We start from the raw sequence: 25,812 nt of genomic DNA, 5'->3' as shown, positions 1-25,812 counted from the left end.
GCCGACGTCCAGAGCGGGTGCCTGATCCGGAGGAGGCTTCCAAGCCCTGCAGGTACGGGCTGTATCTTCCCAGTGCGACAACCCCACTGGGCAGCGCGCTAGGGAAGGGTTCCCCGCAGGGAACGTGGTGCTGGTCCTTGGGATCCTGCGGGTGAGGGTCCCCACGTAGGGTCTCACCCGCGCAAGCTCTGCCAGCCCGACCAGAGAGTCGTCCCCCCACGGGCGGACAGGCTGCATAGGAATTTTCTCTTCTTGCCTCCAGCATACCCCTGGAGGCTTCCGCTTGGACTGTCCTGTAGGGACAGGAAGACACTGGTGAGCTGGTGGCGGGAGGTGCCTTTTGTATGTTTTTCCGCTTCCTGTCCCAACAGGGGTCCAGTGGACATCCTCCATGTGTATGCTGTCAGGATGACGAGGGGAAATAACTTACTATAATAAAACACTTACGAGGCTCATTCAGAAGCAGGAAGAATCTCAGGCTTGTTCTTGGCAAACATTTTACTTTATACAAAGACTACATATGTTAGTGTTCGAGGAAGAAACCATACAGGACATAATGTGGCAATGAGGAGGCCAACCCCATAGAGCACCGCTTGATTTCCCTGGCAGTCGAAGCTCCACTCAACCGCCATGCAAGTTTAATGGAAGTCATCAACTGACTATTATGTCCGCTGTTATGTGGAATCCATAGACAAGCTGCAAAGAACTAAAGGGTTCTCCATGGTCGCACTATCAGCATTTGTGTTTCTCCCATGCCATGTGCATGGGTCTGATGGGCGGGGTCCACCGCTGCCTGCGGTTCAGGCTCTCCCGCTCCGTTCCCCAATTAGTGAAGTCTCTAGCTGGCAACAATGGAGACTGCAAAGAATTAATGGAGTCTATGGATTCCACGTAACGGCAGACATTGCATAGTATAGTCAGCTGGTGGGCCAAGAAAAATAGGTGACTGACTTCCTATAAAGAGTACCTGGTGATACTTCGTCATTCTTTACCTGGATATGTCATTTTGTATTGCATTTTGCCTGTGAACTACGAGATCCTCTACTGGACCACGTAGGACTGTTACTTCTAGGCAAGCTTACCACTAGGATCCCCACAGGTTCTGAGATTACAGCCCTGGCTGCACATATGTGCATTCGCTCCATTAGGAACTCCAAAAGATAGCAGAGCGCTTGAACCTGGCTATTTCCAAAGCTCTCATGGAAGTGAATGGAGCGGATACGCATCTACAGTCCTCACGGCCCACACCTTGGAACACATGGGAGCCGAAACTGCAGAATCAGTGGGGGTACCGGCGGTCAGATCCCTCAATCAACAGATTATCCCCTACAGACAGGATAAGGGATAACTTGCTACGATAGGAAGAGGCTTTATCAGCGTAGGGTAAGCGCCCAGAGCCGATTCAAGTAATTATTACCCGGACTGATTATCATCGCTTACATCATAATATTCCATTAAAAAACACATAAATATCAAGTTTAGAATTTTCTGTGAGTAGAAACACTTTCTTGAAAAAAACTTGACAAAATGGAGAAGGATTTCCAACAAATACTTTTCAGAGGGACAGAAAAAAAAAAAAAAAAAAAGACCAAATCCCTGTTCTCAGAAGCACCTGGCAAAGGTCTCCTGCGTGTAATAATGGCTCCTATCTACAGGTCCATCGAGTCTCTGGAAAACAAAATGTGCTGCTAAATACTTAAGGTCCAGAGCGCAGTCTAAGCGTCGCTCATCTACAACCTCAAGCCGCTCTACTTGTAATTAATAACATTTTAAAATAGTTTGGATATAGAATGTTTTGAGTTGACTTGAAATGATCACCAACTTTTCAAACAACTTGATAGCCACTGTGATAGCTGGCAAAGCTGCCATTTACTTTTTACTTAAAATTACATTTTCTGGCCGAGTCATCACTCTGAAGTGCTGATTGAACTCTATGAGAAAAAGGGGAGGGAGGAGACACACTCACAGATGTTGCTACAGTAGCTAATGGTGCATTATCTGCTATTTATTCAAACCTTCACTGCTCGGCACTGTTGTGCACTGTCCTACATGACGTGTCTTTCAGACAATTAGAGAGCAGGATCTGCAGTTCTCTGTGCTCCAGTATATAGAACACAACACAGCAGCCAGGCTCCTCCCACTAGCTCTCAGACCTGAGAATCACAAATAGAATGGGGAAACATGTAGGATACAAGACAGTAAGTGGTCAGATAGTGTTATTCTTCATGCAAATTCACATGGCAGATTATTCTGAAAAGTCATCTGAAAAGCTAGTTACACTTTGAGATTCAAAATTCATGAGGTTCCAAAAAAAAATAATTAAAAAATCTTCAGCTGGGTGATGCAATAAGAGTATCTGTAGAGTCACACACATGTAGAAAATTCCCTGAAATGAAAGATATGGACAAAATTAGAAAACTGGATCCAATGTAACTTTTCATCCCAAACAATTAAAATAAAACTACACGTTTGTTTTCAGCTTAGTTTACTCCGGCATTATGGCTGCCGTTATGTTCCGCTATGTAACAGATCCTGACAGTCCCCTCTAACAAGAACACCCGATCTGACAAACATACTATACCTTTATCCTGCACATCCAGGCGATCATCCCTAGACCATCTCATACTGGTTGTTCGTGATATATCGCGACAGACAGCAGGCCAGGAACATCCCTACAAGCTGCAAAACAAACCCCGGTGTCAGCAGCGGTTCTATCCTCCTTTAAAGAGGCTCGGAGGGGGGAGTTATAGGACATCTGTGTTATTACTAACATTACTGTATTAGTGGATGTGCAGCGCGGTATCCGATGGACAGATCTCCAGTGGTCCAGGCTCACCCCCTCTATCCTACACAAGCCCCCCAGAGTCTCGGTTGAGGTCTCCAGCACTAGTGGATCCAGCACTTGGGCATGACAGCCCAAATCTCTGCGGATTTGGACAAAAGTGGACAAGCCCCGGACCACTGGAGATCACACTCTGGACAATTTAGCGGTCATTTACATACCGTGCGGCAAGTCAGATAATTTGAAGCATCAGACAAATTAAAAGTGCCGTTATTGTCCATCCGCGGCACATCTGCTAATACAATTAGCTTAAAAATCAAGCAACAGACTGAAGACAGACTGACATTTTTTTAGATGAAATATTTTGTCTGTTTCTATTTGGTGAGAAGAGCACATGGAGACATAGTAGTCCGCCCACGAGGGGCTCCACTCTTCTACTGCCAATGACTATATGATGCACCAATCCCAATGGCCAAGAGGGGTCTCTCTCTAGTGGACTATACCAATCTTGTAGCCTTTGGGGCATACATTATATGGGGGTAAAACACCAAGCAGAGATCACATGCAGTCCAAGGAGGCCACAAACATCCTATGTCTAAAGGGAACCCGCCACGTCCTACTGGCCCCACAAAATACTATGGCTTCATAGGACAGAGGGACACTGAGTCAGAGGATGTCACTTTCATACTCCTAAGCCTTCACAGTCCCTTCTGTCCGTTCACAAAGCAGTCACCTGATCCATTAAGAGGAACCCTTCTTGCAATGAAAAATCCATTTAACGGACAGAGCAGCCTGCAAGAAAGTGGAGTCCAATCAAAGGACTAAGCGGTAGCTTTGCGGGTGGACAATGAGTATAAAGAGGAGTGTATGGAAGTCACATCCCTGAACTCCGTGCCCCCGTCCAATGAGTCCATGACCTTAGTTTTAAGGGCTAATAGAATGTGGCAGGTTTTCTTAGACCCCTTAAGGACACTTTTCTTTACATTTTCGTTTTAATGGTTCTATTTAATGGACCATATAATGTACTGAAAAACTTAAATTCTAACTGGAGTGAAATGGAAAACACCCGAGATTCCGCCATCTTTGGGTGCACCTTGACACTGCAACAAACATTACTGTATAACTTTATTCTATGGGTGAGTGGGATTACTACGATACTAAAATTTATAAAGTATTTTGTTTTGCTGTATTACTTTTTTCCCCAAAGATGCATTTAATTTTTTTTATTATTTTCTGTCGCCATCTCCCGACAGCCATAATTTTTATTTTTCCATCAGCCTAGTTGTGCAAAAGCTCAAATTTTGCGGGACATCCTGTAGTTTCAATTGGTACCATTTTCGAGTGAATATGATCTTTTGATCGCTTACATTTTTCCTTGGAGACCGAGTGACCCAAAAAAAGCACACTTCTGGCGTTCCTTTTTTTTCTAATTACATTAACTATGTGGGGTAAATAATGAGTTACTTTGATAGATCGGACTTTTACAAACGCAGTGATACCAAGTACCATATTTTTCGCCTTATAAGACGCACCAGTCTATAAGACGCACCCCCGTTTTAGAGCGGGAAAATAGGGGAAAGCTAATACTGTGATTGGCTGAAGGCGCACGTGTGTTAGTCAATCACAGTATTAGCTTTCTGGAGGAGGGGATTTCAAGCCCTGCGTCCAGAAAGCAATGCTCTGCCGGGGACCAGGAGGGAGCGACAGCCTGCAGCAGCGCCGCAGAACGCCGGGGGAGGTGAGTACTGATTTTTTTTTTTGACAGGAGGAGAGAAATCTTCTAACTGATCGCGCATTTGTTCACGTGATCGCGAATTTAACGCGCAATCGCGCCAAATAAATCGCGTCTGCGCGTTAAATTCGCGATCGCGCTAAAAATGGCGATCGGAACGAATTTTCACCACATTCGCTTTATAAGACGCAGGAACTCTCCCCCCCCCCCCCCCCCCCGCGCGCGCTTTGGAGGCGGTAAAAGTGCGTCTTATAAAGTGAAAAATGCGGTATGTTTTTTGTTTTATCATCTAGATTATAAATAGCCAAGAGGGGTTTTTTGTGTTTTTGCTTCAACTTTTACAACTTTTTTTATAATAATAAAATTTTGAAACTAATTTTTACAGTTTTAGTCCCCATAGGGGGTAAGAACTTGTGCTGCTTTGATCGCTCCTGCAGTATAATGTAATGCCAAGGCATTACATTATATACCGCTATCTGACAAGCAATCAAGCCACGGCTTGATAGGCAATCTTTGATGGCTGCCCTGGGACCTTTCAGAACAGGGCATTTAAATGCCGCTGTCAGAATTGACTACAGCATTGAAAGGGTTAACAGCTCTAATGAGTGGCGCGGCTATGGAGCCGTTACAGGTGGGTGTTGGCTGTAAGAAACAGGCGGCACCCTCATTGTATGGAGCGGTATCAACTGTACGCCCTCTAGCGTTAAAGGGTCGGTGTCATGAAACAATGGCAGTTATATAAATATCTGCAAGAGGCCTGGGAGCAGTTCGGTCGGTGCGTACATGACCACTGTATAGTTCGGTCGGTGCGTACATGGCCACTATACAGTTTACTCCTGCCTGATCCCCGGGATAAGAACATGCGTAATCTTCCCCGATCGGCTGAGTGTCCCGAACCGGTCACAGGTGACTTCAGCCGTGAAGGCTGCTGCACTCACACTCACCTGGAAACACGCTATTCCGAATGAAATCCCTGCTACGATGCCCATCCGAGACTCCATCACGGAGGTCACTTTGGAGATACAGCCCTACAGGAAGAAGAGTGTTGGATCACAGCAAATTACAAATGTTAATTAGCATTAAAATAGGGTCTGCAGCCATAGAAATGGAGGGCTCCCATGTAAAACATTACACTGTGGTTTTCATAGCCCCACCCCCTCTACTGAGCGCTGGCTGCATTCTCCGGGAAAAAGTGGAGGGTTGGTCCTTCTGTGTCCTGACCTGGCGGGCCACACAACATGGCCTGTCGGCATTGAGTTTGACACACGTTCCTTAAGGTTGCTGACCTTTACTTAGAACACATAATAGTATGGTTCTGTAAACCATTTTAAGTGTAACCTTACTTCTGTGAAGACGACGTTCTTGGCTTTCACCATGTCCTTCAGGCTCTCTTGCGTACAGTTTCCGGGTGCGGCGCAGCAGCTTTGGGGGATGCCGTTGGCCTTATAGAAGGGGCTCTGTCCCCAGTCCATGTACGACTTCACCCCACAGCACTTCATCTGCACAATACAGAAGGCAAACAAGTCAGGCTCAAGTCTTCAGACATGTTAGCAGCCGGAGACAAGTCAGAAAGTTACCAAAGAAATAGTGCCAACTTCAAGATATCTGCAACACATGCAAACGTTAGAGAACTATTACACAGGCTGCCCTCAGCAGACACCACCAGCGGCTGATCAGCAGGGGGCTGTCGTCATGGACAGTCAGCTGATCACTGGCCCAGTTGGTTAATGTACGGAGCTGATGTGTAACAGGAAACAGCGCCATTCTCTCTGCAGTGGCCCAGCTTGGTATTGCAAGCAAAGTTCCCAATGAGGTGAATCCTACAGAGGAAGGAGAGCAGTTGAGTTTCCTTTAACACATCAGCACCGTGCACTGACAGAGCAGCCCTATAAAAAGCTGATCACACAGTCACAGATGGCAGACCCATGACGATCAGCTATTGATGAGCTCTTAAAGGGGGGCCAGTAACAGTTCAGATACGGAAAGCCCCTTGAAAGCCTATATCATCCATCTCTCACATAGGGTCAATCTGAGCCTTGTAACAAGCCGCAAGCTTACTGGACCTTCACAGAGGTTTTATACAGGATGACTGATGATACATATGGGTCCCATACAGTCAGCTTGTTGACCACTAGACGCAGAGTAGAGATTTCACCCCCTTACCAGAGTCTGAGAGGGCTCATTATTGGGATGTGAGAAGCTGGATGGTCGTATCGATGAATTGTCCCCCACCAGCCGTTCTGACCAGACTGTTAGGTGTTGGGACCAGTGAATGTGTGAGGACACACAAGGTGACTAGGCTCAGGACACCCACCTACAGACCACCAGTAGAGAGAAGCGTTTGACCAGATGGTTAAGAGGTGTTGGGACAAGTGGATGGGGGCACACAAGGTGACCGGGCTCAAGATGCCCACTACAGACCACCAGTAGAGAGGGGCATCTGTCCAGACTGTTAGGAGGTGTTCCAATATTGTAATCACTTATATCAGCGTTACAATCACAGAGAAAGTTTCATTCAATAGGAGCAGCTTCTAGGGCAGGGACAAAGTCTATCTTTCCAAGTCCCAGCAGAAAAAAAAATCCTGCACTTACCTGTTTTTTTTTTTTTTTTTACATACAGTTTTCCTTCTTATGCATTTAGAAAGCCTCATACTTTGTTGGCAGACTCTACTGCACTTAAGTTTCTGGCAAGGGGGGGGGGGGGGGGGGGACTGATCTAGTGGCCTCTCATATGTATACAAACCCAGCTCTCTCTCTCGCCCTCACCTCTTTCAGAGGCTGTGTAGCATAACCACACCCACTCAATACAACACAGCTGTCCCTCTTGTCAGGGTTATCCCCAAGTAACTGCTGGTCCGGTTTTTCCTCACTGCTGATAAAACCAGAAAATTCACTTGGAGCTTTCCCTGCTCTCCTCGATCACTTCTTGACACAGTCCTATAGCCCCCTGTAATAGTAACTTTCTCTGCTCTCCTCCCCATCCCCTGAGACTGTCACATAGTCCTCTATAATAGCTCCACGTAAAGGCAGTGAATGCACCTTAAAGCTGGGTTCACGCAGGGCAGATTTGTCACGGAAATTCCGTGCGGAATTTCGACGCGGCAAATCTGCATGCGGAAGCTGATCCGGCAGAAACCGTGGTCGCATTGCCGACCGCAGCCACGGATTTGCCGAACGCATGTCATTTTTTCCCGCTGCGGCCGCGCTCTCCTCTATGGGAGCACCGGCCGCGCCGCTTCAAAGCCGCTGCGGTCCTCCCGGCGGAAATTTTGCGGTTTTTTGCTGCGGCCAAACCACGACATTTATGTCGGGAATCTGCCGTGTGTGAACCCAGCCTAACAGGTGAGCAGGCAGGGAAGGAGTCGAAAAAAAACAATTACAAACGAACAGTCTCAAACTTCCAAAAACACATTGATTAAAAAAAAAATAATAATAAAAGTGCAAAGGTGTACATTGCCTTTAAAAAAAATTAAAAATTTTCAGCAAGCTACCACCTCTGTGTTCCACAAGGTGGCACTGTTGCCCAAGTTTTGCATGAAACTGGGAATTTGACATGGACATTACCTTATACAGAGGTTGGAGTACAGAGTCTGCACAGCACAACACTGGTGTGACACGTGTCACCAGGACATCGTGGAGGGGAACAGCGTCCCGGCATCCTTACTAACATACAGACAGCTGTATCTTGTAGACGTATGTAGTGCAACCATTAGTCAAGAGGAAAAGAAAACAACGGAGGATCAAACGGTCCGGGTGCTTTCACATGGCGATTCTCACGCGCGGCATCCGACCGACTGCATTGCGGTCACATATCACACATAAGACCACGAATCTAGGTCTGTTTGTATGCAAGAGCAGTATCTCCTTCTTCCGACATGCGCTGCAGGTCTTATTCTTGGGAGACTCTTGTTTTAGGACCATTCTTTCTTAGGGCAGGAAACAAAATTTACATCCAAATTGCATGTAAATTTTAGTTTCACGCGAGTGCGATGCGATTTTTTTAACTTTGCTATTGAAAAAAAACAGGGTGATTGCAAGGTGCTTTTCTTACAAAATGCATCACACTTGCAGGAAAAAGTCCCAGGTTTGCACAAGTTCACCATCGCTGCGGGTTTCTGGGCCCGACATGGCTCCAGCCCCTGTGAAAGCACACCCATGTACTACCAATAGCGGCGGTCTCCTCACCGTCCTCTGGATAGTGTCCACGGCCTGGCTCCGGGGGTCTCCGGTGGAGTTATACTGCGTCAGCGCCTGCATGTAGCCCTGCTCAAAGCTGCTCTTAATCTGAGAGAAAAAAACAGAACATTACAGCGGTCAGATTATCCTCAAGCACATTTTGGCGTGTAATCTGTATGTGTCGCTCGATGTCGGAATCACATTGTTTACAATAGGAACCACGCTGTCGTTCGGATGGCCACGGATTTAAAAATCGGCAAGCGAACTGTCACTTCTCACCACTGGCAGACCGCCCCGCACCAATCAGCTCTGCTACAGGACTAATCCACACTACATCAACCTGCAAATCCCAGAAGTCAGTCTTCCATGTTAATCTTGCTCTTGTGGGGATGAACACTCACAAGTACAATCATTGACCCCAACGCCCCAGGAGTGCAGCTTCCCTCCTCACAGGTGCGCCGCCGGTCAGAAATTACCACGCTTCCCAGAAAATAAGACCCACAAGAGGCGCTAGGTCTTATTGTACTTCCCTAGAAGGGTTGGTCCGGGTCTCTCCCACTGCTTTCCGGCCTCTACAACTCGGTGGCTGTGATTGTTTTTTCCATCGCTGCTCAGCCAATCAATGTAGCGCTCGATAAACCAATCACAGTCATCGAATGCTGCATTGCTTGGCTGAACAGCCCTAAAGAACCAATCAGAGCCATCGCTTCCTGGAGGTGGGATTTATGAATCCCGTAACCAGGAAGTGATCTTCTGTGGGCGAATGAAGACTGCAGGGCGCATGGTGGAGCTCCGGACAGCAGCAGAAGGACCTGCACAGAGCCTGCTAGGTTGTATTCCTTTTTTTATGGAATGCAGCTAGGGGCTTATTTTTGGGGTAGGGCTGGCTTATATTTAAGCCTCGCCAAAAATCCTGAAAAAAATCAGGGTAGGGCTTAATTTGGGGGGAAACAGGGTATATGTTTGCTGAAACTGAACAGTCAGCCAACGAACCACTCTTTACTCCGTTGATCGTTGGTCCATTGAAATGGCTCAACTGTGGAGCAAACGAGCATTTAAGGACCACTCAGCCCTACGAGTGACCTGTAAGCAGTTTTACTGCGTTCCCTACAAATAGTCCCATTAATATGACAGTGTGGCCCGCGGGCTGAACCTGTAAGACATCTCACCTCGTGCCTGAAGACTAAGCCCAATATGGCAGCCACCAGTTCGATCAGAAAGACGAGAGACAGGAACATGGCGTACTGAAGAGAAAAAGAGCAAAGAGCGAGGCGTTAATAACTCCAATTAGCAATCAGACTGATGATTCTCAGTAATCAAGTATTTGGTTGTGTGGTTTCTGATGATGATCCACCGATCACAGGGTATCAGAAGGTTACTACATTTCTACGGCCATTACTGTCAGACTTTCAACTAAGTGCCAAGAGATTCCAGTCTGACCAGTTGGCACAAAGTGTCCTCGGTGGATCCTTCAGCAGATGAACCTTCCAACATGGAGGAGGAAGTACAAGCCTCCCAGAGCAAGGGGCAATCAGCCTGGACCCCACTCTTGGCAACCCTGACAATCAGCTGATGTTGCTGGGCTAATGGGGCATTACAAGATGACGAGTCGCTGGCTTGTAATACCAAGACGGCTGAACAGGAGTCGCTCGTATCAAATGCCTTTCCATGCAGAGTCAGAGAAATAAAAGCTCAAAGGATGTGATTGTACGGAGCCAGCAGTTTCCTGCAGCAAGCCCGCTATAATGGAGGACAGCCCCCCTAAGGCCAGCGCACTACCACCACGGTAGTGTGGGCTTTCTTTCCTCACCAGTTTCAGCATCCAGGTGCTCGCCCGGCAGGTGGCAAAGCAGCCGAAAGTGCCCAGCAGAATGATGACTGCTCCGGTGCCGATGAGGACGTAGGGCACGTTGGTGGCATTTTCGTTGAACAGTGAGAAGTAGACATCCAAGCCGACTTTTCCCCAAACGCCCACGGTTAGTAGTATCACACCGGTGATCTGCGGAGAAGAGGGACAATCAGCAGAAAAAACACAAAGTCACTATTTATAAAACATTTGGGCGCCAACAATTTGAAATATCACGGTCAAGCCGCCTTCGCCGGAGCCACGCAAACATCCTCTGTGTAATGGACGCTCTATACACGTCCGGAGGTCTAATAGGCCACGGACAAGTTCTCAATGAAGACAACCTGGAAGGTAGGTTAAAGGGGTTGGCAGAGTTTAAACATAGGTTTTAACATAAGTTTGAACTGGGAAACCCCTTTAAGCTGACAGTTTCCTCTGGCAAAGAGCCCCGTCGTCAGTAGGCGCCTGGGCATGGCAGTATTTGGGCTATGGGACGGGTTCTGCAATCATATTCTAAGAAGCTTGATTCCATTAGTCTATACAATGGCGTATCGTCTACGTATTACATCATTGCCTGCAAATACACATTTATACCTCTATGCACCGGTCTAAGCTTTCCTGATCTGTCCCCTCCCCCCATAAAATCGGGTTATTAGGAAGTAACTCCGCGCTCTGCACACGCCGCCCGTCTGCAAGGTCTCCGCATTGTACTCTGCCCCATCATTATCTGATATTGGCTCATGCAGTCACTAGACACGTAATCCATGAACTTCACCTTAAACGTGGCTTTTGTTGGTCTCAACGTAACACAAAAGGCAAAATAAAGCCCCTAAGGGGACTCGCCCTGCTTTAAAGGGGTTTTCTGGGACTGAAAAAAAATAAATTTAAAGCGCAGAACAGGATAGAAGATTTAAAAAAAAAAAAAAAAATACATACATACACTCCCCCCCCCACCCCCCGACTGTCCTCTGGCTGCGCTGGCTCCTCCCCCTCCGATCCCATAAGACGTTGCAGTAGTCCCATGTAGAGCATGAGCGGCACATGACCACTGAAACAGCGCAGCTCTCATTTTACGGTACCTTTACAAGGGGCGATTATTGCCTGGAAACCGCTAATACGGGTGATAGTCGACCCGTGTGCAGGTGGCTGCCGGGAGGACACCGGGCGACAACATGCTCGTTTGTTGGGTCACGTAATGAGAAGTCACCCGTTTACCATGAATGGCGGACGGGGCCCTTAGTTACAGAACAGCCATGACACAGAAGGGATAGTCGCTGGGACAATACGCTGGACGGTCATCCCCCGTAGAAGGACCCGAACCTCCGGAGTAGAAGAAAGGAGAGCGGCACTGTGATAGGTTGCTATGGACAACAAAGACAGGCTCTCTGACAGCTTCCATAAGAGTGCGGTGCGGCGGTCCCTTCTGTGGCCCCTGTATAACAGTCCCATATAGTGGTAATAACATCCTTCAGTCACGTAAAGCAGGTTAAAGGGGTGTCTGACAAACAGAAATAGTGACCCCGACCATGTATTCAGTAGTATCAGACCCAGATACCTCTAGTTATCTCCAACCGCTCGTATCTCAACAGGACGATTTCTCGTTTGAGCGCGCCGACGAGGTGTCAGTATAATCAGTCCGCAGGAGCGAAACTCAGACATCACTTGTTCACTCCAACCAGCAGTTGGCTCATCTAAAACAGACCTTAAGGGCCCATTTACACGGCCGATAGTCTGTCACACGCTGGATAATCGTAAATGGGCGCAGCGAATGAACGATGAAGAATTCATTTGCTTATGGTTCGTCATTTCTGCACGCATGAATACTAAATGACAGTCAGCCCGTTTACTGCCTCCATCACTCCTGTGTGAGCATAGGCACCATGACCGCTGGAACAGCTACTGGGCATCGGCACCCAAAAATAGTCTAGTGTAAAAGGGCCCTAAACTCTCCTGGCTACTCTGCCGGGCAGTAATGGTGACTAGTTACCCCTCAGCGGGCAAACAGTATCATCACTGTCTGACAAGCAGAGGAATGGAGCCTTCAGCCTGAATACCAGCTCCGCTCCTCCCCACACAGGCGCCCCCCCCCCCCTCGGGCGCTCCGCTCCTCCCCGCACAGGCGGCCCCCCCCCCCCTCGGGCGCTCCGCTCCTCCCCGCACAGGCGGACCCCCCCCCCCCCCTCGGGCGCTCCGCTCCTCCCCGCACAGGCGGCCCCCCCCCCCCCCTCGGGCGCTCCGCTCCTCCCCGCACAGGCGGGCCCCCCCCCCCCCCTCGGGCGCTCCGCTACTCCCCGCACAGGCGGGCCCCCCCCCCCCTCGGGCGCTCCGCTCCTCCCCGCACAGGCGGGCCCCCCCCCCCCCCTCGGGCGCTCCGCTCCTCCCCGCACAGGCGGGCCCCCCCCCCCCCCCTCGGGCGCTCCGCTCCTCCCCGCACAGGCGGGCCCCCCCCCCCCCCTCGGGCACTCCGCTCCTCCCCGCACAGGCGGGCCCCCCCCCCCCCTCGGGCGCGCCGCTCCTCCCCGCACAGGCGGGCCCCCCCCCCCCTCGGGCGCTCCGCTCCTCCCCGCACAGGCGGGCCCCCCCCCCCCCTCGGGCGCTCCGCTCCTCCCCGCACAGGCGGGCCCCCCCCCCCCCCTCGGGCGCTCCGCTCCTTTTCTGAGAGCAGGTAAGCATTAATTTCAGACAGAAAAACAAGGCGAGCTTAATTAGGTGATCATCTCTCTGTCCTGGCGCTATCTGTCACAGCAGAATGAGTTCCAGGTTCAGCAGCCATTTTCATTCCCCCATGATGCGCTCCCCCACCCACAGACAAAAACAAACAGAAATAATTAAATGGTATCATTTACACTGTATACACTTTCCTTCACCATGTATGTTTTTCTATTTCTCAGACAACCCCTTTAAGAGACTTCTGCATTTTGTTTTGGCTCACAACATGGCGGCCCCTGTGCGCCAACAATGGCTCATGTAAAGCGGTGGGAGAATAGAGAGGAACACGACTTACCTGACTGCTCGTCCAAAAGACAGTCAAGCACAAAGAAAAAAGAAAGACATTCATGTTATAAATGTGTTCATATTGAAGGAGGACGCAGTCGTACAGGTCTTCACCTTCATACAGACTCTAGTAATTACACAAACAAATGTAAAGCCCTTCCGTCACACGGCTTCTAGATTGAGTGCAACTAATTCAGTGATATTTCTGAAGGGACGCGGCTGCAACGCCGCAGCATATAATGGACCGATCTAGCACAACTGATAGACATAAAATGGCAGCACTGGTCAACCAGCTAATGGCGGTCCTTACACGAGCGCCGCTAATGCCGCAATCAACCCTTAAAGTGGTTTCCTAGTACCCTGGTGGCAGTGGGTGGGGGGGGGGGGGGGGGTAGTCTCCTCCGACTGCCATGTTACCCTGCCGCTGTCATGTGGATTGTGGCAGCCAGTTGAGGGTCCTACGGGGGGTGTCACTGATGACATCCCATAAACCTGCCTAGCCCTTCTAATGGACAACGTAACAGGTTTAAGGGATGTCACCAGGCCTGTTGGCCCTCTTCTCGTCATTGTGGTCTCGCCACTCCCCCCCTCCCCCCCCGGCAAAGCGAAGATGCTATGCTCTTAGTCACAGATCATTCGGCACTTTTCAGCCTTAAACATTAGAGTCAGCCAAAGCTACCAGTTTTTGCCCATCAGACGATCTAATATGAAGGGCACCTCCTGATTCTCCCTCACTGCCACATGAGGGGTGGAGAGAAGGATTGGGCAGATGGGTTTCAATATGCCCAATCCTTTTATTCTCCAAGAAGACAGCCCAGATGGGTCCAGTAGTGGCTTACCCCCCTATTCCCTTGACAACACATGAACACACTCGGATATTTTCAACTCATTAAAGAGGTCTCACCCCCCCCCCCCTCCACCCCCGAGCCTGCTTGGACGAGAATGCAGTTACTCGAGAAGAGCGATGCTCGCGTAACTGCCTTACCCGAGCGTGCTCCCTCATCTCTAGTCATTGGCATTACTGTCGGCCACTTCTGTGTAAGGGTACTTTCACAATGGACAACTGTCAGGCCCAATAATCCCTTACTGATCGAAGGCCGATTGTGCCAGAGATCTCTTCCAGTTGCCCGCCTCCAATCCTAGAAAACAGGCAGTCATTTATAGATGAGCAACTGCCTGTTTAACCAGGCCAACAGATGCTTGGTTTTAGGAGTCCTGAAAAAAAAGCTGCTCTTGCACCTGTGTTGGAGTCGGTTCAAAAATGGAACGGAGATGGAAACCCTGGAGGAGAGAGATTGAAATAAAAATGGCAGCAATCTTAACGCAGGAGAGCCTCCCAAGTCACCTGTAACGGCTGCTTTGAGTAAAAGTCCCTCGAGTAGCTGAGCTCGTATAGGCAGACCGCCTGCTGGTCATGCACCAGATCCTAATAATCACCTTTCTGGGAAAGCTTCATACTGTAAACACAACATAACGGCGCCGTACAAAACAAGACATTTTATACTTCTGGTAGAAAAAAAAAAATCTATATAAATGAGCTAGAAGTAGTGAGCAGCGCACATAACACGGCCGTCCCCATATACAGCACCAACCCAACATACGTGACTCTCACAACCTCACACCGGCACTAAACTAGGACAAAAGAACAGCAGCACTTCCTAGACCTGGAGGTGATCAGCCGCTATGGAAATGTTGGAGGGATGACTCCGTGATCATTCATGTTCTGGAACTAAACGTCTGGTGGTCTCTTATGAGGGCGGCAAACTTATCCAAGGAAAGTTGGAAGAAATCTCCAGTTGTACCTGGAAGGATGAAGGAAAACCACCAAATGTAGCAACCAAAAGCCGCCTTTGGTTCCATTCACATATTGTGAACGTCTACCGAAACATCCTACCAGGTATCTGTACATCACTGCCGAGAATCCACATTACAAATGGATAGAAGAAATTATGGATATCCTGCAGTTAACTGGAGTGACCGACCTTACCAAAATGTACAGATGAAGACCTATGAAGAGGGCACAATGCAGATTTGAAAACCCACAAGTCAAGATTAGGCCAGCTTCTTTCCTGAAAGTATGGGATTTTATAGTCATATTCTTGTACATGTGGGTGGTATATTCTTGTGGGTAGTATTAGGGCTCCCACACACTTGCGTTTGCGTTTTTTGTTAACGCGATTGTCAATGGGACTTTCTAATGTTAAAAACGCAACGCAACAAAAACGCAATTGCAAGTGTGTGGGAGCCCTTATAGTAGTTATATTCTTGTACATAGGAGGCAGTATTTTGGTAGTTATATTCTTGCACATAGGGAGCAGTATTATAGTAGTTATATTCTTGCACATAGGGAGCAGTATTATAGTAGTTGCATTCTTGCACATAGGGGGCAGTATTATAGTAGTTGCATTCTTGCACATAGGGGGCAGTATTATAGTAGTTGTATTCTTGCACATAGGGGGCAGTATTATAGTAGTTGCATTCTTGCACATAGGGGGCAGTATTATAGTAGTTGTATTCTTGCACATAGGGGGCAGTATTATAGTAGTTGTATTCTTGCACATAGGGGGCAGTATTATAGTAGTTGTATTCTTGCACATAGGGGGCAGTATTATAGTAGTTGTATTCTTGCACATAGGGGGCAGTATTATAGTAGTTGTATTCTTGCACATAGGGGGCAGTATTATAGTAGTTGTATTCTTGCACATAGGGGGCAGTATTATAGTAGTTGTATTCTTGCACATAGGGGGCAGTATTATAGTAGTTGTATTCTTGCACATAGGGGGCAGTATTATAGTAGTTGTATTCTTGCACATAGGGGGCAGTATTATAGTAGTTGTATTCTTGCACATAGGGGGCAGTATTATAGTAGTTGTATTCTTGCACATAGGGGGCAGTATTATAGTAGTTGTATTCTTGCACATAGGGGGCAGTATTATAGTAGTTGTATTCTTGCACATAGGGGGCAGTATTATAGTAGTTGTATTCTTGCACATAGGGGGCAGTATTATAGTAGTTGTATTCTTGCACATAGGGGGCAGTATTATAGTAGTTGTATTCTTGCACATAGGGGGCAGTATTATAGTAGTTGTATTCTTGCACATAGGGGGCAGTATTATAGTAGTTGTATTCTTGCACATAGGGGGCAGTATTATAGTAGTTGTATTCTTGCACATAGGGGGCAGTATTATAGTAGTTATATTCTTGTACATAGGAAGCAGTATTATACTAGTTATATTCTTGTACATAGGGAACAGTATTATAGTAGTTATATTCTTGTACATAGGGAACAGTATTATAGTAGTTATATACTTGTACATAGGGGCAGTATTATAATAGTTATATTCTTGTACATAGGAGGCAGTATTATAGTAGTTATATACTTGTACATAGGGGCAGTATTCTCGTACAGAGAGGAAGTATTATAGTAGATATATTTGTGTACATACTGTGTTTCCCCCAAAACAAGACCCTGCCTTACATTAATTTTTGCCCCCAAATAGGTGCTAGGTCTTATTTTCTGTGGATGTCTTATTATACTTACCTAGCAGGCTTAGTCCAGGTCCCGCCCGCTGCTCTCCGGACCCCTGACGTGCTGAGCCGAGGCATTGATTAGCCAATTCATAAATCCCGCTTCACAACATGATGGCTGTGATTGGTTCATAGAGCACTGCATTAATTGGCTGAGCAGAGTTCAAAGAACCAATCACAGCCATCACATTGGTTCATTGAGCACTGCATTGATTGGCTGAGCAGCGCTCAAGAACCAGAGTCATTGCTATCTACAGGTGGGATTAATGAATCCCATGACCAGGATGTGATCTTCTGTGGGCGGCTGAGCACTGCAAGAAGCGTCAGAGCTCCAGAAAGCAGCAGAAGAGATGTGGACCAAGACTGCTAGGTAATGTATTCTTTTCTTTTTTAATGTAGTGTAGCTAGGGCTTATTTTCAAGGCAGGGCTTATATTTCCAGCCCCCCCCCCCATAAAAAATCCAGGTGGGGCTTACTTTCAGGGTAGGTCTTGTTTTCAGGGAAATGGAGAAGTTGCCATATCAGACAAATTATAATTGATTTACATTTAGAATGCAAGGGCCGGGTAGGAATCACGACCCCTGCTCCCCCTAGCTGTATGCCTGTGGTTGTGTTGTTTGAACGCTTATACATAGAATGGCCTCCTCCAATCTGAGAAGTTGTTTAACCCCTTAGTGACTGAGTTTTTTTGCTTTTTTCCATTTTTGTTTTTTCCTACTCCCTTTTAAAAAATCGTAGCTCCTTAATTTATCCATCGACGTCGCTGTATGAGGGCTTGTTTTTTGCGGGATGAGTTGTATTTTTCAATGGCACCATTTATTGTACCATATAATTTACTGAAAAACGTTTTAAAAATTCTTAGCGGAGAGAAATGGAAAAAAAAACGACATTCCACCATCCTTCGGTGCTTCCTGTTTCTACAGCACACAAATTGCAACAAAAACGACCTGATATTTTTATTCTATGGGTCGGTACGATTGCTACGATACCAAACTTGTATAGTATTTTTTTTGCGAGACCCCCGAACAGCGTTCGCGGCTATTAACCCTTTAAATGCCCCGATCTGCCGAGCGCAGCTATTGCCCGCGGGTGTCAGCTGTAATAAACAGCTGATGCCTGCGCTGTATGGAGGGAGATAGCGCCGCTACCACCCTCCATACACGTCCTGCAACAGCAGGACGTAGTTTTACGATAGGGCTGTCACTGAGGGGTTAAATCACCCAAATGTATTTTGCTGCATCTGTGGAGAATATACCCTACAAGAAAATAGAAAACCTATATCAGACTTCGTGAAACAGATCTACCATGCATACTTTGGCGTAAAGCTTGGTGATCAAGACAAAAGTTGGGCTCCACATGTTGTATGCAAACTGTGTGAACACTTAAGACAGTGGAGTAATGGGAAAAGGAGAAGCTTAAAATTCAGTGTGCCAATGGTGTGGAGGGAACAAGCAAACCACATTGATGACTGCTATTTTTGTAAAGTGAGTATTGGTGGACTGAATCGAAGGAATCGTAGCAAGTGGACATATCCTGATTTACCCTCTGCAAGACGCCCTCTCCCACACTCAGATGACGTACCAATTCCTACTTTTCATGAGTTACCAGATTCTTCAGAGGATGAACTGACTACTTCAGATGTTCATTACGATACAGAACATGACAGTGACTATGTCGAACTTTCAGCATGTCCCCAACGCTTTAGGTCGCCTGCACACGGGCGGAAATCCCGCGGCTGGATTTCCTGCGGGATTTCCGCCGCTCAAAGCCTGCATAGGAGTGCATTACACTACGCACTCCTATGCAGACGGCCACGGTTTGGCCGCGCAGCAAACAAACCGCGGCATGTCCTATTTTTGTGCGGGGCTCGCAGAGCCTCGCACAGATACGTCACTCACCCGGCCGCCGGCTCCGGTCTGCGCATGCGCCAGCTGCCCGGCACATGAAAGAGCCGGGGCCGCGGGTGAGTACGCGCTCGTCTCTGCAGGCGCTCGGGTCGGGTCCCGCGGCGAGAATTCTCGCCGCCGGATCCGACCCACTCGTCTGCAGGCGACCTTAATCAAAGGGAGTTGAGTGACTTAATCAGATACCTTAGCCTTTCAAAAGAAGCTGCTGAATCACTTGCTTCTCAATTGAATGACAAGAATGTACTTGAACGTGGAACAAAAATAACATTCTACCATACGAGGGAAAAAGATTTGCTACCATCTTTCTGCAAAGAAAACAATCTAGTATTTTGTAAAGATATTAAAAGACTCGTGATAAACATGAGACATCCTCAATATGTTCCTGATGATTGGCGTCTATGTATTGACAGTTCAAAGCACAGTTTGAAATGTGTTCTTTTGAACAATGGAAACATATGGGTCAATACCAATTGCCCACACCACCAAAATGAAAGAAGAATATGAAACCATAGCTTTGGTCTTGGGGAAGATACACTATCATGAACATCAATGGGATATATGTGTGGATATAAAAATGGTCAATTTCCTATTAGGCCAACAAAGTGGGTACACAAAATATCTGTGTTTTATGTGCCTGTGAGGGACAACATGGTTGTCAGTGAAAAGAATTTGATTGGAGAACCATTGGTCGGCAGAGACTAAATAATCCTGTCCCCACTTCACATAAAGCTAGGCCTGATGAAGCAGTTTGTGAAGGCTCTTGATTATGATGGACGATGCTTTCAATGCCTGGCCCAAGAACAGAAAAATAAAAAGCTGGGTCTTTTTGGAACAGGTACATTCTTGGAGTCTTTTTTTGTAGTTGTGCACAATTTAGAGATCTTTCTGCTTTGCCCCATAGTTTTATTTTTCAGTTCTTCCAGCCATGACATGTTTGCTGCTCCGGACGGTCAATTTTTGTTACTTACGGTCCAACACCCTTTAGTGAGCTTTCAAGGTGTTCTGGAGCTACAATATCTTATTTATATAGACCGTTCTGTTTCTACCATTTATAGCAATTCACAATAAAGGTAGAAATAGGAAGACGATTTTGACCATATTAGTGAAGAAAAAATGGCTGCAATGTTGTGCATGAGTGCAATGAAAGTCAACGAGTGTCACATTGTATTTAGTGTAGAGTTTATCACACTCCATTAGTTGTACAACATGGGTATTACGGTAGATTATACTCACACTGACAGATGTCATATGGACGGTGCAGATTTAATGCATCTAGTCTGGGATTGTGTGAGTTTTAAAACGAGGTCCTAGAGATAATTAAAAAGATATCTTGTATGTTGGGTGTTGTTGATGGGCGAACTCTAAGAGCTCCTTCCCACGGACGGATTTCCGCCATGTTGCCCACAGCTATTAGGTTCTATTGAACCTAATAGCTCAATGCTCACAGTGCGGAATTCCGCACCATGAAATCTTCCGTCCTCACCCGCGGCATGCTCTATTTGCCGCGGGTGTATGCGCGGACGGCTTCCATTGCAGTCAATGGAAGCCGTCCGTCACGCTATCTTCCGCTGTAGCACAGCGAAAGATCGCGTGAAACCGCTTCCCCGCCCACCGCGTCACGTGCTCTATTGCGCGCCGAAGCGTCATGTGGGATGGAAGACGCCGGATCCGCAGGTAAGTATTGGGGTCTCTGGGGGGGCGCCGTGACGGAATTCCGCAGCAGAGCCAGTCACGGCCGTGTGCAGCCAGCCTAAGGCCTCATGTCCACTCGGAATATACAGTCCGCGCAGAATCTGCCGCGGATTTCCGCAGCGGATTCGCTTTAAAAGGTATTTTTTTTGCATGCAGATATCTGCACACATTGCTATCAGTGGGATAGCAATGTTGCCGATCCGCGGCAGAAGGTAGCATGCCGCGTTTTTTCTCCCGCGCGTGAAAAACGCAATTCTTTTAAAATGCCATCCGTGGGTGCAAAAATCAATTTAATGGACCGCGAATGGCCAATGATTCCCTATGGGCAAAATCCTTAAATGGTATTTTTTTGCATGCAGATATCCGCACACATTGCTATCAATTTTTAAATCTCCGCCTGCTGAAAGTGCTGGACAGCAGTGTCGGGGAGCCAGCCGGAGGACGTGTCTGAGCGGCGGAGAGGTGAGTGTTTTTTATTTTTTTACCACTTATTGATGATTATCGGGGAAGGGCTTATATTTCAAGCCCTTCCCCAATAATTATACTGCGGGGCTTGCCAAATAGCACTGCTTTTAATGGGATCGGCAGCAGTGCCGATCCCATTGAGAGCAATGGGATAGCATGCCGCGGACTTCTGCCACAGCTGTGACAGAGGATTCTTTCATGAGGATGAAGGAAACTACTGCCACAGCTGTGGAAGAAGTCCGTGCTATTCTTCCTATGTTTTCAATGGGGCTAGCACTGCTGCCGCTGGCCCCATTGAAAGCACTGGCGATATGCCGGTTGTATTTCGGCGTATTTCTTGCGCTGCGAGGTGAGAGTTTTCACGTGCTTTCGCAGCGCAAGAAAGAAAATATCGTCAGTGGGTGTCCACCCTTAGGCTTATCTCATCGAAGTAGTAACAGCAAATAATGTAAGCCTAAGGGCGCCCACCCACTGGCGTTTTTTTTCCCTGCGAAATTCGCAGCATTTTTTTCTCTGCAGGGGTCTATGGGACTTGTAATGTTAAAATCGCAATCGCGCAAAATCGATTGCGATTTTAACATTACAAGTCCCATAGACCCCTGCAGAGAAAAAAATGCTGCGAATTTCGCAGGGAAAAAAAAACGCCAGTAGGTGGGCGCCCTTACACAGAAACTAACCCTAAGCCTCCATCCCAGCAATAAATCATTGCCCATGCTGTGAGCGGAGGTGGGAGACTGCCGCCGGGACGAGTGTGACAGCGGGGTGGTCAATAAGGGAAGCTGAGGTGGGAGACTGCCGCCGAGGAGTCTGAAAGTGGGGCCGGTAAGGGGAGCAGTACTATTGTATCTCATCACCACCACAATAATGGGAGCCAGCCATGCAGCCAATCAGGAACAGGGGGCGTCACCACCCTGTCAATCTTATCTCCACCACTACTTGCAATGGTGACAAGATACAATAGTACCAGATAGTAGATGGGTGGGGGTTGGTCTGCTGATCAGTAGTTCACCTGGCTGGAGAGCAGTGAACTGATTTCTGCAGGAAGCTGACAGCTCCGTTTTTACAGGCAAAGTTCCTATTCATTTCCTTAAGAAATCCGTTCAGTACATGAATAAACCAGCCCAATGAAAAACTGATCAGTGGGGGGTCCAAAACAACGGACCCCCATCAATCTACAATTTATGTCCTATAATAAAGGATAGGCCATGAATAGTTTACAACCCCTGGAAGTATATGGCAGCCTTTAGGACCTATTCGCACCGCCGTTTTCCCCATCTGTGTGCTGTTCGGGGGAGGAGCGGTTTCGCAGCATGTCCTATTGGGGTTTGTTTAATGGGTAACAGTAGGACGTGTAGCGTCAACTGTCCGCACATCACGCAGAACACGGATGCAGCGTTTGCGTACTGTCCAATGCGAGTTGCACCCAAGAATCTTTGGCCTTAGTCTGCATCACGTAGAGCCAACGAAACTGTTGAAAAGTTACAAGTAAAGGTGTCTCTACATGAAGGACAGCGTATCGACCGCACGTTAGAACGGACTCAAGCAGGGAATGACATCAGAAAGTAGCGCAAACCCCCTTCCATCGCTCAGACGACATTCTCTTGTGCCGTGGTGGTGAGCGCTGCTCTGAGGGCCTTCAGGACTGGATGCTGCTCCCGGCTCAGCCGGTTTATACTGCTCATTTTGGAAGTAATATAAACACCTTCTTCATGTGGAGGAGCCTGAAAGAACAAGCGGTGGCTGCAGACAGGCTGGATGGGGTGCTGCTCCCCCGACCCTCCTGCAGTGTTTGCACACTGATTCCTGCTTTCTTTATTCCATTTGTATCTGGTCTAGCAACTAGCTTAAAGGAGATGTCCCGCGCCGAAACGGGGTTTTTTTTTTTTAAACCCCCCCCCCCGTTCGGCGCGAGACAACCCCGATGCAGGGGTTAAAAAACCCACCCGCACAGCGCTTACCTGAATCCCGGCGGTCCGGCGTCTTCATACTCACCTGCTGAAGATGGCCGCCGGGATCCTCTGTCTTCATGGACCGCAGGGCTTCTGTGCGGTCCATTGCCGATTCCAGCCTCCTGATTGGCTGGAATCGGCACGTGACGGGGCGGAGCTACACAGAGCTACACGGAGCCCCATAGAGAAGAGGAGAAGACCCGGACTGCGCAAGCGCGGCTAATTTGGCCATCGGAGGGCGAAAATTAGTCGGCACCATGGAGACGAGGACGCCAGCAACGGAGCAGGTAAGTATAAAACTTTTTATAACTTCTGTATGGCTCATAATTAATGCACAATGTACATTACAAAGTGCATTATTATGGCCATGCAGAAGTGTATAGACCCACTTGCTGCCGCGGGACAACCCCTTTAAGAATCCACTCCCATACGCCATGTTAATTGTGTATGTACTGCGGATTGACTGCATCCATAGGGATCAATGGTTGCCATACGTGCAGAATGAGCGGCAAAATACAGCATGCTGCCATTTTTCCTCCGCTCACGGAATCCGCAATTCTAGGCAAAAATGTGTGTATCTGGGTAAGGACCTGGCTGGGAGAGAGAAAGCAGAGGGTGGTAATAAATGGTTCGGACTCTGATTGGGCCACCGTCACTAGTGGGGTGCCACAGGGTTCAGTACTGGGCCCCATTCTGTTCAATATATTTACCAACGACCTGATAGAGGGGCTGCACAGCAAAAATATCAATATTTGCAGATGATACAAAATTATACAAGATAATTAATACAACGGAGGACAATGTGCGGCTACAAACGGACTTAGATAAGCTGGGGGCTTGGGCAGAAAAATGGCAAATGAGGTTCAATACTGATAAATGTAAAATTATGCACATGGGCAGGGGAAACAGATGTCACCAATATATACTAAATGGGGTACAGATAGGGAAAAGGGATATGGAAAAAGACCTGGGGGTACTAGTGGACTATAGACTAAACTGGAGTAACCAATGCCAGTCAGCTGCTGCAAAGGCTAATAAAGTCTTGGGGTGCATTAAAAGAGGTATAGGGGCGAAGGACGAGAACATTATCCTTCCATTATATAAGGCACTTGTCAGGCCTCACATGGAATACTGCGTACAATTCTGGACACCGGTGCTCAGGAGGGATGTTACAGTACTGGAGTGGGTTCAAAGAAGGGCAACTAAACTAATACATGGAATGACGGGACTGGAATACCCAGAGAGGCATCAGAACTGGGATTATTTACCCTGGAAAAAAGACGGCTAAGGGGCGATCAAATAACTATGTATAAATACATGAGGGGACAATACAAGGATCTCTCCCATGATCTGCTTATACCCAGGACTGCGACGGTAATGAGAGGGCATCCGCTACGTCTAGAAGAAAGCAGGTTTCATCACCAACACAGAAGGAACTAGATGGACATGGTCTTCCTTTAGCCTAACCAACATACTTTGTTACCCACAAGTGTGAGCGAAACAGCAATAGTCCATGGCCGTGCATTACCACGTATCCGCCACACGGTCGGCGACCTCTGAAGACACCATTCCAATCTGTTCATGTGAGACGGCCTTAGTCTCTGCCCGAATTAACCCTTTAGTACTGGCGGGCACAAGGGCTCTAAACATTGGTAAACCTCCTTGTCCGTGTTCTACAGCAAGACAAACGGCATTATTTATCAGCAGCGAAACCGTCTGCCATCAGAATGAGGCAACAATACAAATAATCAACAGTCAGTTATGTGTCCTAGAGAAGACGCGGACTCCGGGAGCCGACTGCAGGACAGCAGATGCGGGGAGTCCCAGAAAACTTTCCCTACCAGAGAGCACAAAGTGGAAGCAAGCCGCCCCCCCCTCAGAGGTACAGGGCACCCAGAGCCCCCTCAGGAGGTACAGGGCACCCAGAGCCCCCACTGCTCACCCAGAAGATGAAGGTGTAGACAAGCAGCACGCTCTTCAGGCAGGTTATAACGGGCTTTGTCTGCAGCCGCCGGGACGGGGACGCCATGGCTGCACCAAACTTCTGCCAACTCCGAACGGGATTCCGGAAACAGCCGAGGGCCGCCGGAACCTCCCGAAGCTGCTCGGCTCCCCGCGGAGCTGCAGGGCGCCGCCTGTTATCGGGGAGACTCCTGCTTCCGGCGCTGGGGGGAGGGGGCTCCGCTGTCTCTGTAGACTGGCGCCCCCTCAGGTGGTATATAGGAGCACAGAGGAGGCCACGTACCCCCTGCCAGTTCATGAATGGCTGAGATAAGCGGCTGCCCGGCTGTCGCTTATCCTCAAACTGCAGCTTCCCCGCAGCGTCTTGCAGGGCGACGGAACACGAAAAAACTAGCCGAAGAATCCTACAAGTGAGCGAACAACCAACCAGAATTTGTTTGCTTTTTGTTCGCTGTTCCGTGTCTGCGAGCGACAGACCTGCCGTGTAAACGGGCGGAATCATTCAGGGGATCCGCGGACCACTGCCCCTCCATTGCTGTGGAGCGATTAGCGCTGCGGCGAGCTGGGGGGCATCGGCGCCCAAGAACCGTCCTGTGTAACCGATGGTCCTTCTGTCCACATGACCGCCAGCGCGGCGATCAGTGCGAATATGTGCGCTGGTTTCACTTTCCCTGAACAGTCGTTGGTAAATCATTGTCTTCCAGCGACTCGCCGATAATACAGCGGGAAGTTGTGCCCCTTAGCGTCCGCTAACAAAACCGCACACGAACCGCGCTTAT

General features: G+C 48.2%; 1 protein-coding gene across 1 annotated transcript; it reads right to left on the bottom strand.

Annotated features, from left to right (window-relative positions):
* Positions 1 to 480: 480 nt before the first annotated feature.
* TSPAN6 (tetraspanin 6) lies at positions 481 to 25,200 on the bottom strand. Its single transcript, XM_066581415.1, has 8 exons — positions 25,014 to 25,200; positions 10,501 to 10,689; positions 9,860 to 9,934; positions 8,700 to 8,798; positions 5,858 to 6,013; positions 5,459 to 5,542; positions 2,582 to 2,679; positions 481 to 2,386 (listed from the first exon to the last, which is right to left on the bottom strand). The coding sequence occupies exons 1-7, from the start codon at positions 25,098 to 25,100 to the stop codon at positions 2,611 to 2,613; spliced, it is 759 nt and encodes a 252-aa protein (XP_066437512.1). The 5' UTR covers positions 25,101 to 25,200; the 3' UTR covers positions 481 to 2,386; positions 2,582 to 2,610.
* Between the last annotated feature and the right edge of the window lie 612 nt (positions 25,201 to 25,812).

The sequence above is a fragment of the Eleutherodactylus coqui genome, chromosome 10, assembly GCF_035609145.1.
Source record: "Eleutherodactylus coqui strain aEleCoq1 chromosome 10, aEleCoq1.hap1, whole genome shotgun sequence".
NCBI classification, from domain to species: domain Eukaryota; kingdom Metazoa; phylum Chordata; class Amphibia; order Anura; family Eleutherodactylidae; genus Eleutherodactylus; species Eleutherodactylus coqui.
This window is presented reverse-complemented; position numbering and strand designations above follow the sequence as displayed.

Coding starts and splice junctions, on each gene's coding strand:
- TSPAN6 (XM_066581415.1), bottom strand. CDS start 25,100: ATGGCGTCCCCGTCCCGGCGGCTGCAGACAAAGCCCGTTATAACCTGC. Junction 9,935..10,500: donor GCACCTGGATGCTGAAACTG/GTGAGGAAAGAA, acceptor TTTTCTCTTCAG/TACGCCATGTTCCTGTCTCT. Junction 5,543..5,857: donor AGAACGTCGTCTTCACAGAA/GTAAGGTTACAC, acceptor TTCTTCCTGTAG/GGCTGTATCTCCAAAGTGAC.